The sequence below is a fragment of the Manis pentadactyla genome, chromosome 7, assembly GCF_030020395.1.
Source record: "Manis pentadactyla isolate mManPen7 chromosome 7, mManPen7.hap1, whole genome shotgun sequence".
Lineage (NCBI taxonomy): Eukaryota > Metazoa > Chordata > Mammalia > Pholidota > Manidae > Manis > Manis pentadactyla.
The window spans coordinates 135,743,299-135,760,554 of record NC_080025.1 but is presented as its reverse complement, the minus strand read 5'-3'; the positions used below and the strand labels follow the sequence as shown (position 1 = coordinate 135,760,554).

General features: G+C 45.5%; 1 protein-coding gene across 1 annotated transcript in view; it reads right to left on the bottom strand.

The window, feature by feature from the left end:
• Positions 1–17,256, bottom strand: part of TBXAS1 (thromboxane A synthase 1) — a 134,490-nt gene that overhangs the window by 41,921 nt on the left and 75,313 nt on the right. Inside the window, exons 6-8 of the mRNA XM_036926086.2 lie at positions 6,307–6,395; positions 4,453–4,601; positions 2,647–2,777 (exon numbers count right to left, since the gene is read on the bottom strand). Of these exons, the coding sequence (XP_036781981.2) occupies positions 2,647–2,777; positions 4,453–4,601; positions 6,307–6,395 (369 nt within the window). The remainder of the gene's footprint in view (positions 1–2,646; positions 2,778–4,452; positions 4,602–6,306; positions 6,396–17,256) is intronic.

Below are 17,256 nucleotides of genomic sequence, written 5' to 3'. Positions count from 1 at the left end.
TAGTTGCTTTTTCTCTTCCATCAGATTATAATCCTCTCCTGGGCAGGACCCTCTGTGCCGTCCCCTGCCCTGTGCCTCGTATTGTGCTGAGCACATGTTAGGTGTGCAGTACATAATTCCCATATAAAAATGCAGTGCGAACACTACATTTTGAGGGAGGCTGTGTTGGAGTTGCTTACCACCATATGCTGTTTGCAGCAGGCTCCTTGGGTCACAAAAACCTCTGCAGCTCTGCTGCTGCCCCACTGTGACCTTGGCAGGTGTCTGCTGAGACTCCAGCGGACTCACAGTTAAGCCTGTGGGCACCAGGAATCTTGAGTCTAAGGAGGTGAGGCCTCCGCATCCTGCCAGCCTGCTGGGGTTATAATAGCCCAGAGGAAGGCAGAGCATCAGCTCTAGTTGCCTCTTTCCACCCTCGCCCTACTCATTCTGGTTTCCAGATGGTGTCCTCAAGGGCTGGCTTTCCCCAGCCTGCTTCCTGCTGCTTGACCACCATCTGGGTGGCTGCTGTGGCCCCACTACTAGCCATAGTCCCATGGGGCAGGGGCAGAGACTGATGGCACATGATGACAGACTGGTGGCACATGATAGAGACTGATGCCAGCCCAGAGCCCCAGAGCATCCCCAGGCCTCTTGGATGGAGCATTTGAAACTCCTTGGGGTGGAATACAGCGGTGGTGCCTGAGGTCTGCTTGTGGCTTTGGTGAGGTGGCATGGGGGTGGTGCCGGGGCGGCGTGGGAGGGAGAGCACAGCCACGTGTGCATTACTGGAGCCCCTGGGTCAGAACTGCAGCTGGCAGCCTTTCTTCTCAGCCTGGCTGAGACAGGCTCCGTGAGGGCCAGGGAGCACGGCCGGCATCTGTCTTAACCTCCAGCTACAGAGGCCAGAGGAAGGGACCACTCTCCAGGGCCTGTGTGCTGGACAGGAGCATTAGTGTAGATGGGTTTCTGTTATTTGCACTGCATCACAGAGGCTATTTGAACACTGCCCATTTAGGACTGAAACAGGACTGGTTTATGGTTATATCCAAGAAAAATACGCACCCTGATAGATGTAGGTGTCTAATCCACCCATTGGCTACAGCTTAGAAAAATATTTACCTTTTAACATCTGTGCTGCATTTTCCACTGCGCAAACACACATCTGCTTGATGGAATGCCTGGAGAGTTTAGATGGGTTTAAAGCAAGTTTTCTTAGTAACCATATAGCTTTGTGTTGACATGGGCAGTCTCAGATTTGTGGTTGGGAGGTTTTTCTCAGATCAACTTATTGTTTGGAACCAATAGCTCTCAAGTTTATAAAAGGAAAAGCTTGAGGCAATCCCAGTAATTAGATCTTTAATAAACCCCTCACCTCTTAGTAAGCCATTCGGTGCACCAGTTTGAGAGTATTCAGCCTGATTCCACAGCCAGTGGGTTTCAGGCTGGGGGTGGGGTGTGTGTGTGACGAAAGTCCCATTGGGAAGCCCTTCATAGCCATACTGAGGTTTGAAAACGGGGCTTTCCTCGTGCTGGAGAAGCACGAACCTGAATGGGACTATTCTGTCCTGTTAGGGGGCAGAGCTGGGCCAGGGAAACCAGTAAGCTGATTCTTCCCACACATCCACGTGTCAAGTTTACGGTGGTGAGGACCGAGGGGCCAGGATCTGGTATGCCCCTCCCCTGGCCCCTGGACCAGACACCTTTGCAAGCGCGGTCTGCAGAAGGTGAAGCTGAGCAGGATGAGGCTGCCGCCAAGTGCTCTGTGCATCCAGTGACTGATGACCCTTGATTCCTTTCTCGGCCGGTGCCACATCAGACCTCACGGCCTTTCCTTGTTCATCCTCTGGGCCACCCAGTCTTTGAGAAAACTCCCTGAAAGCTACCCCTTGCCAAGTCAATTCAAGAAAGGATGTTTCAACCTCATTTTTCCTTTCAAGCAACTTCCTCAAAGGCAACAAAACCCTTAAAGTTTAGTATTATATATGCACAAGCGTATCCAATATTGAAATTCTTTTCCTTGACGCTGAAAATTCCTATTTCTATTCTCAGCCAAATTCAATCCACAAATATCTACTTTATTCCTGATACGTGCCAAGCATAGTACCAGTCTGTGAGAAGGAAAGAAACCTTTGGGCCTCAGATGAAGCACAAGAGAGCATCAACCACAAATTCAGTGGGGACACCCTCCACGCTGAAGGGGAATGTGGGGTTGGCTGACAGCGGTCTGGACTCATCTCTAATACTGATGGTGCTCACGCTGTACAACTCTATCTTGCAGTTTTCCAATATAAAGAAGATAGTGATGAAACATTCATGTGGGAACATTTACCTTGAAAATTCTTTGGGGCTGTGCTGGGGTGATACCTGAAGTAGAGTGGCGTGAGTTCTGGGGGGCAGCTTTGATTCTCCCCCCACTCAGTGTGGACAGATTGCCCTGGGCCTCTCCCTGCTGCCTCTCCCACATATTCTCACCTTCCTCTTTTTTGTTTGCCCCTCTTCAGCCTTTCTCCTTCCTTTCTTTTGCCCTGGCAACCTCTAAGTGGGTGGCTGCCACAGGACTGCGTGGTGTGGTGTGTGGTGTTGGGAGGGAAGACAGAAAAGGGACAGCGATGCCAAATTAGGTTCCATTCCATTTCGACGCTGTGTCCTATTAAAGTACGTTACCTCTTCTGCTGCTTGCTGGTCCCGCAAGGCAATCACATTCCTAATGAGTTTGTTAAAAAAGCCATTCAGTTCATCTCGGTTCTTATTGGGCAGAATCCGGGCCAGTGGGACCATTATGGATGGAAATGATACTTGAAAGAGAAAAACAAAAGTGGCATTGAAAAGGGGGTGACAATAACCAGGGCTGTTGGATGCCTGTTGCCAGGAAGCAAGCCCTGGCCTTGAATTAGAGTCATTTGAAGGACCGTCTTCCCCCTGGATGGCTGCTCCTTAGAGAGGGGGGTTATATCTTATTGCACCTCTGGGCTCCTCACCACTCCTTGCACATTGTAAGCACTCGATAAATGCTGTACAATTGAATCCCCACCTCCATCTGGCCCCCAGGAAGTCAATCTCATGCTTACAAATGAATTTTCCAGGTCCTAGACATGAAGGCCCAGGGTCTTTGTATTTCATCAAGAAAGAATAGATTACAGGCTGTGTTTCAAGTCTTAGCAAGCGGCAGAAGCTGATCGACTTTCTTAACTTTCTGGTCATTTGCATTCTTTTCCACCAGATAATGGCCCCCAGAGCTACCACCTGAATCATCCGGAAGAGCTGCCCGTGAGCTAATGGTGAGGATGCCGGCCCTGAGCCCCGTGGGAGCTTCCCTTGCTGCCTTGCCCTTAGGACAGGGCCACCTGGGTCAGCGACGCTTATCCCTCCTGGACAGTGGTGTGGGCTGAGGGGTGCAGGGGCGCTCAGCTCAGTGCAGCTTCCTGGCACTCGCAGTGGGCACTGTGCAGAACCGGGCTGCGCGGGGCACTTCTGGACCCGTGGAGGAGCACGGTGTTCTGTCCATTTTTAAGAGCCAGAATCTGAACCAGTGTGACACAACAGTGGGGTGGGCTTAGAGTGACAGAGAGGAGTGGCGGCAGCAGTGGGACAGAGGAGCCCCCGCCCCCGGGACGTGTCCTTGGACGGTGGCAGGAGGAGTGGCTCGGCTGGAGCAGCTCCTGGGGGTGGAGCGGGGAAGGGCGAACGGGGAGGCTTTGACCTCCATAGCGACTCCTATAACTTCAGTGACTTCCACAGAAATTGACTCAGAAATAGGAAAGAAACTGACAAATGAATAGAATTCACTGGCCCAGCAGAATGGTTAGAAATTATGGCAATAATCAATAACAATAATAACACTTCCACACTTCCATAAAAGCAAGAAGATGCTGGAACTGGCCAGAGGGTAAAAACTCACTTCTAAAATAAAAACTAAAATAAATTGACCAGTTTCCACAGCATTTGGGTAACTTGCTAGTTGCCCATCACATTTGATCTCTAGTTTGCTATGCACTGGGCTTTGAACTGAGAAGTATTCTGAAGAGGATTTTGCTGGGGAGAGAAGTATGTCCTAGAATAGAAAATGAAAGGCTCTGCCTTCCTAAGACTCAGTTTTCTCATCTGTGAAATGGGTATGAAAATACCTTTCTCTAGGGGGAATCCAGGTGCTAAATAAGACAATGCACATGAAGCGCTCAGCTTGGGGGCACTGCCGCTCTCCTCTCTATGGCGGTGCTGAGAGAGGCCATCACTGCTCCTGCGGGTGATCAGTGGCCTCAGGCTGGTGACAAGAAAAGCCTGTGTGGCTCCAGGAGCAAGGCCTCTGCAGAGTGGAGTCTGCAGGGTGGCTCTCGGAGACAGCCCGAGTGCCCTACCCTAGTGGCAGGGGCTGAGTCCCGAAAGTTGCCCGAGGCCGCCAGGTGTCAAGCAGTCTGACCAGCTTGCCGTAGCCCCATCTTAAAAGCTGTCCTCGGCAGGAGTTGTACTTACAGAGTAAAAGCAGGATAGGTCTGGGGATGGAGGAGGTAAAGAAACGCCTGCAGTGCTTCACAAAGGGGTCCTCAGGGGCCTCTTGGGAGTTCACCTGGGTCCCGAAGGCGACACTGGCGACCACATCTGTGGTGTAGCAGCCGTAGCATCTACGAGACAGGGAGCCCTTTGGATTTTGGAAGGACTCTGCCATTGGCCTATCCTTCATACACACTCCTGAAGAGGCCCTGCTCCATTGTCTACCTGTTTGAAGGGGAGCACCTTGCAGATCTGAAGTGAGGGGTGGGAGAGGAGCCCCTGGGATCGGATCCTTTTAGCATGGCAACAGAATGGTGGGGGAGACATGCCTATCAGAGAGTTGGTCTGAGCAAAGCCTGGGGACAGGTAGAGAATGTCACTTCAACTTCCCGGCTTCAGGCAGCTCAGGCAACCAGTCTAATTCCAAGAAGGGGGCTTGGAACTTTTCTCCCCATGAAGGAGGGAAAACAGTTCACCCAAAGCTCATGTGTATTATCCCAAAGTGTGCAGAGCCCACCCAGAGCCAGGATCTAATGACCAATTGGTAGACAGCAATTTGTCATTGATGAATTAGCAACTGGATTGCCTAGATTTATTAACTTTTGATTTCATAGTTTTCCTGAAAGCAACAAACAAAAAACAAACAAGGGCCCCTCACACTCAGAAAAATACAAGGTAAACTTTGGGACCAGCTTCAAGAACATATGTATATTACTAGAGAAAACACACACTGCACTTTAGAAACAAACAGAAGGAAAAGAATATGGCAGTACCTCCAGAAAAATTAACCTCTTAGGCTCTAGGAAACCGCCCCTACATGGCCTTTTTAAACTGGAATGATCCTTTGTTGGTATCTTATGGAGAATTCAAATTATGTTATTTCCAACAAGGCTAATAGCTGGGTATTCATATCCTTTCTAATTAAAGGGTCTATTTTCATGTCTTGATGTAGACACACACTTCGTTCCTCTTCTTCATAGGTTCTAAAACCAACAGCTTATCAGTGAGGAATAAATGAATCACCAGATGACTTTTTTTATTTTGACTGCTTTTATTGAAAACATTTCTACAATTGATTACACATTTCCCTGCTCTAGCAGAAACAGCAATTTGACAACTGAATGTGATTTCATCTGGTCCTGATGGTTGAAGAGTTAAGGGTTTTAAGAATTATTTGCTTTGATAGCTGTGGAACCCATCTTATCTTTAGCCAACTCATGCATCTCATGACCAGAGAGAATGTGTAGGAGAGGATTTTTGTAAACACTATGGTAGAATTTAAATGTTGGTAATGATTATATTAGTGTTTTGCTAGCAATGATAATAAGAATGAATTGGCTTCTGGCTGACCTGCCACTCCCACTGTACTCTAATCGGCTGTAAACTGTCATTTAGCATAGGACAACCAGGAAAAAAGCCAGGTCATCAGTTTTTAAAATTTGGTACCACCACTGAGTTATGGCTTCTAGTCCAAGTTGTGCCACAATTTTTCTTGAAGTAAAAATGCGTGCACTTTTGCCTAGGACCTGCCCTTTCTACCCAGGCATATCCTGCTCACTCCTGTGTCTGCAGAAGCCAGGGGGCGTGTTCCCCCCACAAATTTTTGTCCACTCCAGGCTTCCCTCAACATGCTACACCTCCCTGGGGCTTGTTCACATTCGCTTCACATTTAATCTGGGTTTCATTTCTTCTTATTAATTCACCAGTGCTTTTTGAGCTTCTAGCATTTCCATAGTTTGCTAGTCCCAAGGTAATTGTCCAGCAATTATGTACAGTTACAAGCAGCAATCAAAAAAGTGATTTCTCATCTGTAATGGGGCCGTGTAATGCCCTTACCTCTGGATGTCGAAAGCATCCCCGGATTCTGCATAGCATCTTAAATGAGCCAGGAGCGGGTCACAGGCTTGGCTGATTAGGGGAGTCATCTGATAGTGGATAACAAAGGTGTAATTAGGACACCATGCGGGGAGCACACTTAAATTAGCTGCAGATAAAGAGCTTATATGTTGTTCTTCCTGGGAAAATGGACATTGTTTTGAAGGTAACTTTCACACAGTTAAGATTCAAGAAGTTCTAAAATACACAAATGCTCATAAATTACAAAAGCTATAAATGTCCATTTTAGCTTAAACAACCTGATTTTTTTTTTGGAAGCATAAAGAAAGGATATAGACTAAATACTGTGAAATTGTTATGAAAATGATCATTAAGTGCTTATAAAGAAATGAGATCAGTACTCAATTTCATGACATTGGGTTTGTGTTAGAGAGTAAATAGACCACAGTTCATATTTACTGTCTCTGGAGTTAGCCCAAATCCATGTTTGCTTGGTTCCAATTATACTTTAGACCTTCCTCTGGAATATAGAATCTTAGTATCCAAAGGAGCCTAAGGTTGTCCATTTCAACTTATTCAATATGAGGATCATTTTTAGAGCATTTCTGTTGGATGGCTGTTCTTTTCTGCTTAAGATACTTAAACTTTCAAATACAGGGGAACTCGACTTCAAGAGGCTTCCTGTGCCCACACAGAACAATAGCTGGATTTCTTTTTTTTTTTAATACAAAACATTTTTATTATGGAAAGTTTCTAATATACACACAGAAAGTTGGAATGGTATTATAAACATTCATGCAACTATCATACAGCTTCAACAAATTTAGATCCCATTTTTGGCAGCCTACCACTTGGTCCCCAACAGGCTGGCTTGAGTGGGTGGAATCGTTTATTGAGCCTCATGGGCATCCACACGACTTTATATTCTCTCTTGTATGTTTGAAAAGCCAAGTTGGAAACATCGAAGGGACTCCTTTTACCAGAGTGCATTCTAGAATAACATCATAGCTAAAACAACACGCTGTAATACATTGTTCCAAGCATTTCTTACAGAAAACACATTTTGAAATATCTGTGTTTCGATTTTACTATTTTGACACTAAAACATAATTTCCTGAGGGCAGGAAAGATTTTCGTCTTCATTTTTGCATCCCCAACATTGAGAACAGTGTCTAGCACATAGTAATTATTTGTTGAATGAATTTCAATGATTACATAAGACCCACTCTTCGCTCTTAAAATTTCAAGGCATTGGAGAAAGGCATAAAACATTAATCTCCTTGTTGGAAGGTATGATGTGGTATTGAGTCAGAATTGACCCCCTGTAGCGGCTTCTTTCTCGTTTCCTTCCTGTCTTCGTCCACGTGGTAGTGCTCCAAAATACTCCACTTGTGCTGCCCCTCATCTGCTAGATGATCATTCCCCATCCCTTCCCTTCAACTACTCCTGGTACAACACAGTTTGCACACATGTCTCCATTCTTATTACTCTCTCTCTCTTTTGTCAGCATCAGTCCTGAAAGGCAGCTCCATAAATGGAACACAGTGTTTCAGGTACAAGCTGGTAAATCGTAAATGAATCACTTCCCTGCACATCAATCACAATGCCAGGTGTATGTTGACTTTTTTAGAGGACACGTAACACAGGCAAACACTGAGGTGTTTCCGGTCAGCAAAAGCCACAAGGTCTTCCTCCATGAATCATCACTCACGTGCAATTGGGTTTTTGACCCTTTAGCGTCTATTCATTAGAAGGGCTTTACATTTGCATACATTTTTGGCTGTAAAAAGTTGTCCAACCCTGAGTTCTGAGCAGAACACTCTTTAAACTGCCTTAAGCCATTCAGATAATGGAGAAGCCTGGCAGAGTGGGACAGCTTGGGGGACTATTGGCTGGATGTTAGAGGGACACATGGCTTTTTTGGACCCCTCCTTTCCACAACTCCCTCCAAGCCAGCCCCACATGCTCTCTAAGGAAAGAACTGTGTCACCAGGGGCCCAGCTGCTTGCTGTGGAGCCCTTTCTAAAGGAGCAGGTCCCGAGAAGCAGAGGAGCATTCCTGTTGAACGGGAGTGTGCTCTGGTCTAGGCTCAGGGCTCCGTGGGCTCCCAGGGCAGCCAAGCAGCAGGTTAAGGAGCAGACAGACATTTGGAGCAGAACACACCCACACACCCAGTGGAGAGATGGCACAGTGTCTGAGACGCTCCCGTGTTGCCAAGACTCTTGGAGGAAGTATCTGGAGAGGGAAGTCCTGGGAAAAAGGATTTTCTGCTCATCACGCATCCAGGGCTTAGAGCTTGGGGGTGTTTGTACTCGGTGGGTGGGCCAAGGGGTGTGTGTACTCGTGCATTCAAATCTCATCTCCCTTACATTGGCTATTCCTTCTTGTTCCATGGAAATTTGCTAAGTACAACTTCTAAGACTTCATTCGGTTTGTCAGAACATGCACAAGATCACAGACAGAACCAATGGCCCTCCGCTCGACTGCTCCTTCAGGTGGCCACAGCATTGGTCACCATCACGGTTTCTGGCTCTTTGGCCAGCAGTGCATGAACCTGAGTAAATATTCAGCCAGACGGCATCTTATCAATACGTCAGCTGGGGCAGACTTTGTCACATGATTTTCAGAAACAGAAATGTGATTTACCTCATCTGCTGTCCTGAAGTCCACTCACAACAGAGAGGAGGTTGACTATCCTGAGATGCTTGGTAACTTGAGGTGGATTCTTCATGACTATCTCATTCTTTTCTAAATTCTCAGAACCATCAGTTTAGTAATCCATTGGTACAGAAGTACATGTGAATGGGTCACTTTAATGGCCTCTGGGCTATTCCTCTCCAGAAATCTGATTAATGTTTGGAGAACTCAGTACATCTAAGCTACTTTTATGACTGGCTTCACTGGCCACATTCCTCCATTATTTTAATAAATTTAGTGATACAAGTTTAATAAAGTCTCATATACCAAAATATCTTGTAGATTTATTTCAGAGGAAGAGTAACATGGTAAAAAAGAAAAGTACTGCTTGAAAGGAAGTCTCTTTAGATTCAAGATTAAAGCTTCCTTAATGTAGCCAAAATGGAATGCAACACAAAATTTGATTTATACACAACTCTTCAGAAGCATGCCCTGTACATAAAGAGAAGTCTACCTGTCCTGAATCCAATCACATGTCTAGACAGTGCAACAGGGGCTGGACCAGCTGCCCACCGTCGGTTCCTCTACGTGCTTGTGACTGGAATGCTTTGCTGCCAGCTGGCATGATTGTAATTTTCTACCACACTCTGACTGCTGCCTGTCGAACTGAATGGATAATGACGTTTTTATTTGGGTTAATGGGATATGAGATGGGGCATGTAATATGAAAAATGTTATAAAAAGCAATGCAGAGAAAATATTATAAGACAGTGGAGCTTGATCTGTAGGTTGGCCAATAGCCAACATTTCAGGTTTTCTCTCTTGCATTATATTCAGGCAGTTAGGGAATATTTACTCTTACATGAGTTGCATACAAACGAAAGCTCTTTGATGGGCTTGTGATCATCTTTATACAAGCCATAAACCTGGCAGGTACTCCCCTAGATTTGCAGGCAAGCAGGCATAAGTGGCTTGTGCAAACACCCCCGCACAGGTGAACACACACTGCTGCCATGCAGATCTCACCAGAAGACTCTCATTTGATTGTTACACATCATCTTCACAGGAGAATGAGAGGTTTTTACTTTTGCTTCTTCCCCACCCTCTTCTTAATGCACGTGTTACTCCTCTCATCAGATAAATTATCATCGTTGTTAGGTTTCTAAAGAATGATTTCTTCTTGAGGGTCACAGTCCAACAGCCAGCCCTGGGGAGAAAGCTTCCCATTTTGCTGTTCTTCCCTCTCTTGTTGATGGTCTTTATTGTAGATGATGCCGAGTGTATTCCGGTCAACTTTTGGGAAACTCGCAGTAACCATCAAGGGTGAAGCACCGTCCTCAGCCTGAGGATCTCCCCAAGGAAGGAAGTCCTTGCTCACCCGGAGTTTTCTATCCAATTAAAGTCTTCAGTTTTATTTTTGTTTTTTTTTAAAAGGGCTTCTTTACTGACTGTGCCTGAGGAATTCCAAGTCAGGGGACAGACAGAGGGCAATAGAGTTAATTCAAGGGACAGACAGAGGGCAATGGAGAGATCTTTATGGATGGGCAAAAGAGACAACTTACGGGGTAATGAAGAAGGGCTAAGAAAATCTCCTACTCAAAGGCTTTTTTGTCTCCTCTTATGTGATCCCCAGAATTTCATCTCTGGAGTTTCTTTCCTTGAGGCTAAGACTCTGTCCCCATGAAACACACTTGGCCCTGGGGAGAGCAAACACTTGAAGCCTCTGTCAATTATTAGGTTTCCTCTCTTTGGCACTTGTTAGTTGTGTGACCTTGGGGAAGCTGTTCATCCTCAGAGCCTGTGCATCTGCAAATGGGGATAATAATACTCCCCCTACAGAATTGTGGCAAAGATTAGAAACATAATATGGAGAGGCTTTGCACTAGAAGGCCTTGAGCGCTGCAGGCATGGTCGCCATCCGTGGAAGGCTCCGAGCTCCCTGACCACTTTGGACGCCTGGCATTATGCTTTCTTTTCTGAGTCCCCAGAGACAACACTCCATTGGACCCACCTATTCTTGCCTCACCATGTTAACATCACTTTTTTTCTTGTACCTGTCCCTTCATCTCCCTCTCCCATGACCACTTGAAACCAGGCTTTGCCATCTGTTACCTTGAATATGGCTGTCATTCTGCTTCCTGAACACAAATATCTTGTTAAGCATCTTTGTTGTCTTTTGCCTTAGTACCGTGTGTAGTGCCTGGCACATAGGTGTACTAAAACACAATTTTCAAAAGAGCCTTCTAGCCTCCTTGCTTTCTTTTTTTTTTTTTTTAAATAATTATTTTTTATTGAAGGGTAGTTGACGCACAGTATTACATTACATTAGTTTCAAGTGTACAACACAGTGGTAGAACATTTATATACATAATTCTAGGTTCCAGCTATCACCCTACCAAGCTGTTACAATATCTTGACTATATTCCTTATGCTATACATTACATCCCGGTTACTTATTTATTTTACCATTGGAAGTCTGTCCTTCTTTTTTTTTTTTTTTTTTTTTTGTGAGGGCATCTCTCATATTTATTGATCAAATGGTTGTTAACGACAATAAAATTCTGTATAGGGGAGTCAATGCTCAATGCACAATCATTAATCCACCCCAAGCCTAATTTTCGTCAGTCTCCAATCTTCTGATAGCCTCCTTGCTTTCTATCTTTTCATTTTCCAACCCATCCTGTACTCAGTCACCAGACTGGTCTTCTGAAAATACTTGTTATCTGAGCAATGTTTTGCTGAAATCCTTTGGAGATTCCCATTGAAGGACATAAAACAAGGTTCTTATCCTATTTTCAAAGCTCACAAAGAACTGAGTCCTGCCAGTAACAATGTAAGTAAGCTTAGAAGATCTTCCCCCAGTCAAGCCCCCAGATGAGATCACAGCCCAAGCCAACAGCGTGGCTACTACACAGGGAGACCTTGGGGTGAGGTACCCAGCTACACTGTGCCCATGTTCCTGACCACAAAAACTATATGAGCTAATAAAGGTTTGTTGTTTTAAGCTGCCAAGTTTTGTGGGGGGGGGGGTAAATTGTTACACAGTGATAACTAATATTTTCAGTGTTACCCTCATGTGGCAACTCTTATATGTTGTCATGTATTATTGAGGTTTTCAGTGTTTGTTCTATCAGGAATGAGCATAGACAACACAGTTGATTCTCTAGAAATATTTATGTGATAACTGATAGAATGAGTGTTCCTTAAGGGCCTTGACATAGAAGGTATCAAAAAAACACTTGTAGACTGAGGTGCTCTTTCTATCTTAGCAAGAATGCAGTGCAGTTTGCTGGGAGCTGGCCCTGAATGAAAAGACCTGATAGCCATTCTGGGTCTACCTTTTGCTTTGGGCAAGTCATTGGAAACTCTCTGAACTTGGGTCCTCACCCCCAAATGAGGGGCTAATTGCAATGAGCTCTAAAGTCCCTGTCCATGAACATTCTGAGATTTGAATGAGGTCACTAAGCATCAGGTTGAGACAGTTCCTGGGGGTCCATGGAGAGAACAGGGAACTTCCTAGATTGGGGCAGTAAGGGTTGGATCAGTAGGCCCATCTGCTTGCTCCAGCATCCCACCCACAAGAAAGCCTTTTTGCATCTCGTTGGGGCACTGAAATTATATAAAGACCTAAAGGCAGAATCTGGTTGTTTTTATGCTCAAATAATTTAGTGAAAGAGAGAATTAGAAATCCAGATCCTCTGACTCCTGGCTTGTTGCTTTTTTCTCCAAATCAGGGTTCACATTCTGTTTGCTCTGCAGTTAATTAATGCTAGGTTATAATTTTACTCAATGCAGCTCTGACACCGTGAACTTGAAAAATAAACAAACCGACAAACACCATTAAGCCTTTGGAGCCCCAGAAGTTTGGAGAATGGAGGCAGCGTGAGTGCTGGAGGAGACACATTTCCTGAGCAGGGAGGGGGAAGAGGTGTCTCTCGTACATCGCCTCAGACTTCTAAACTGAGATGAGCCCCTCACACCTATGGTGTGTAGCCTGCGTGACTCATTTGCCCACCCATGGAGAGGGATTCAGAAAAGAGCCCAGGTAAAAGCCACCACCCTGTGATCAAAACATGGCCCCTGGGGGGGCCACTCCCTGGTGGGCACTCCAGGAGTAGGCTCGCCGCCCCCCTCCTCTGCTCCAGGAGCGGTTGTCCCGAGGGTCTGGGGGATGCCTGGCAGCTTGGAGGTAAATGGCTGAGATGGAACCCACCTTCCTCCCTCACTGTGAGGCGTTTAATCGCTCCTTACTCTCCAGTGAAGCTCGCAGCAGACACCCCCCCAGCGCAGAATGGCAAGCTCTCCATGCCTCAACCGACTTCCCCAGGCTTCGCGCACAAAGCCCTTACACGCACTCTGTGTTCCAGCCAGTTTGTCCTCCTCTAGTCCCTGAACACACCCTGTACTTTTTGTCCAGATGCTTTTGTTCCAGCAGCTCGTTCCACCTGCGAGACACCTTCTCTGTCTCTCAAAATAAGCAAAATCTTTGAGGCTCAGTTCTGATGCTGCATCCCAACCCCCCAGCTGGTCTTTGATCCTCAAAAAGAGGACATGAACCATCTTCCACTTCTTGGTAACAATGTAGGAATTTGTGTAGCTTGTTGCCCTTCTACATATAAACTCCTTGAAGACAGGTGCTAATAAATATTTGTTGAGTTTTATGAATTTTTTAAATGTTTCATTCTATTTGGAACTCTTAACACCTGTGGGCAATGTTGTTTGAGAACTGATGTCAGAGGGGGGATTTTCTGAATAAGTAAGGGTCAGCTAATGGGATGGGAGAAGGTATTAAAACATATAGTCGGTTTAAAACAAGAGAAAAATGAATACCTTGAAGTGCTCTAAACTGGTAACAAGAACAAAAATTAATACCAGTTAATGAAACTTATAACCTCCTTCTGCTACCCAGATATTAAAAACATCCATGACTTATTTTTATGCAAAATTTCCTGCTGTTAAGTATCAGTTCTAGCCATCTAGGTGAATAATCAAGTGTCATTTCTAATAAGTCGGTGGCTCCTGTCAAGAGTTGTGACCAATTAGAACTCACCCCGATGAGGAGGTGGCTGGTGGGGTTGCCGAGCAACAGCCAGGCTGGGAGGCCCACTTAGATGCTCTTTTAGATTTAACCAGCGGCAAGTCGGAGTGACATTATGATTCTGGCAAAGGAAAGCCAAATTATAACCCAGGATGGGGTATCCATGATGAGGAGTTTGTTTTCTTTTAAATGCAAATGGAAAAGGAACATTTTAACCAGAATTTAAACAGTCCATCATTATACCAGTTTTAATTAGGAGATTAGGTGTCAGTGGAATATAACTGTGCTGCAGGATAATGGTCTCTTGCTGTTAGATAAATACCCAGACATTCTGGAAAATGGGCGACTGGTCAGGCAGGGACAGTGTATTTTGGGGCTCTGAGGTATTTATTACCACAGCCACACTTGGTTATAATGGCTTTCATTGTTTTGTTTGGAAGGATTAAGAAATAAGAGCAAATATTAAAAATAGACTGCTAGAGGCTGACGCAGCCGAGAGGAAGCCGCTGGCTCCAGTGTCGGTGGAAGGCTGGGTTCTACTTAGAAGTCCTTGTGAGTGATTGTCGGAAGGGTTTACACTGAAAATGTAAAGGCCAAACCAAACTGTGATGATGACCGTAATTCTGCAAAGACTTTTGCACTGAAATGGTCGTAGCTGTGCATTTACTCATAAGCTGGCTATATCAACTTAAATATTTTTAAATTGTAGTCATTCTCAAGTAATATGTCTTCTCCAAGGCAGGAAAGACCTAGAGGGAATAATAACCACATCTGCCTCTGTCTTTAAGATTCATACATTATTGACTGTGCCTTCCTGACAGGAAACATCTGGAGAAAAGTGAAAAATTAGGCAGAGAGCTAGATTCTCAGTGACTGTTAGAGATACCAGCCTTCCCCGTTGGTCTGACTTTTCTTGAGCTGAGTCCCCATGCACAGAGATATGATTGGCTCGTTTACTCTTGAGTGACACGGCCAGCCAGACGCCGGCTCCTATGTGTGGAACTCCCTGGTCTCCTATATCTGCTCAGTGGGCCACCATCAGCTTAGCTGTCTGGGCGAATGAAGAAATGTCCATCACTTCTGTTGGGATTTGACGACTGAGAAGACGTGAGCAGCCATCTTGGTGGGATCCACGGGTCCATCCAGTCGGGAGCTTGGTCTTTGCTAGAGGCACTTGGAAATGGAATTCCCTCGGAACCCACCCCCCAAAGGCATAATGCCCAGGAAATTGCTTCATTTCTTTCAGTAGCTGACTATGATTAACTACCCATGTTTTCACCTACTGAAAACGTATTCGAGCCCAGAATAAACAAAGTTAAACAGATTTCTTTACAGCAGAAAGATTAAACAGATTTCTTTACTCTCAAGCTGTTAATTTGCTAGGGTACATGATGAATCCCTAAGACGGTTTGCAATGTTTTACCGAATTGTATGACTGGGGCCTTTTGTGTCCTCAACTATTTCAAATCCTTTTCCTCAGTCATAACTGAGCTTAAAGTTTATCATCATGTAAGTATAGTCTTGATGCTTTTCTCCTAAGGGTCTTATTTTATTCTTGCTTACATTAAAGATTAGCCGCCACTTCTGGGCTGACTTCACAATCTAAGAAGAGTCTTAGAAATTTATTCCAATTGATTTAATAGTTTCAAATCAGAAGAGCTTAGAGAAACCTACAAATGTATAGATTTCACAGTGTTCTCCCTCTTGCAGATGAATTATAAAATTTAGAAACAAAATTAGTGCTAACCTTGGTCCCCAGGGAATCTCCATTACTTATATATATTTTTTCTCTTGGAGAAGAATTACTTTAGCCCCAGTTTTGTTTTCCAACAATTTGCCACATCCTCTCATTTACCCTGGTAAAGTGATTTCTCTTTTATTTTTCTTTTATCTTCGTCTGAACATAAACCCTTCAGTAGTAGAAAGTTTCCTAGGTCTTCAACTCCTCCTTCCCCATCCATTCACTCGTTCAGTATATCACTACTGAGTGCCCATTAGGTGCCTAGGGCTACACAGGTAGAGATAAAGGAAAGAGAAGGAAAGTAAATGGAACATTAGTGATCGTGGTACCGATAAACTGGGAGGGGCTGGTCTGGGGCCCAGCTCCTGCAAGCCTGGGAAACCGTGGGCCTGAGATGGTGAGACAAGGGACCGAGAGGAAGACCCACACCACCAGTCCTTTCCACCCTTGGGCATGCCAGGGAACTGGTAAAATATACAGATCCTCAGTTACTCTTAGAAATTCTCACTCCATAGGTTCTGGGGTGGCTAGAATTTTTAACAAGGGTCCTAGATGAGTCTGGTGCAGCCCTTGGTCACAGGGGTTAAAGAACCAGTGACCTAGAGAGCAAAGGCCAAGCGGAGGTTGAAGTCCAAGGAAGCATCCAGAAACCTGGGGAGTAACATACGCTGGGGAAGGAGGCAGTCAGAAACGCGCATGTCTGGCGACCTGCCCTCCCTTCTCTCTCCACCCGTCTTCCACAGGCTAGAAACCACCCCACTGTCTACCCTCCATCCTCTCTAGATGGTAGAGTAACACTGCACAGAGCCCCAAACCTTGCTCTTCATATGCAGAGGGAAGCTGCTTTGGGAACTAGAAAAACTCTTTTCTCTCCTACAGGACTTGGCTTCCAAGACCACTGTCTCAGGAGGGCTCAAGAAGCTAACGTGCAGTTCAGAATGGAGCAATGACCTCCTTGTCCTGGCAGCATCCGCTTCCTCCTTCTGAAGCGTGGCTCAGGGGGGTACAGGACATCGCAGGGACACGATTTATGGTGCACAAAACACAGACATTGTTTAACGTTTGAAAAGTATTTTTCTCTTTGTCACGTACTTTCTTGTCTTGTGTTCCTTTCTATTTAAGCAGCATTTAACACGGTTGGCTGCTTCTGCCTTCTTGCAATAACTTCCACATTGCCCTGGCCTCCTATTTCGGGCTGCTCTTTGAGCCTTCTTTGCAGGCCGCTCCTCTGCCCGTCTCCCAGGTATGGTTCTCCCCAGGACCCACTTCTCTTAGGCTGCACACACTCCTGGGGTGACTGAAGCACGTCTGTGTTTTGGTGACCATCTTTCCTCCCCTCTCTCCCAGGCTCCAGATCTGCAGCAGTTTCTTCCTGGTGCATCTATTTAGATGCCACCTGGTGCTTTAAACTCACCAGGTCTAAATTCTCTAGATGGGGGAGAGGGTGACTACTGCAGCCCTGGGAATGGCACCCTTTCTCGTGGAAGCCCAGGAACCTGAACTGAACTATATGGAGTGGAAAGGTGTTTTCTAA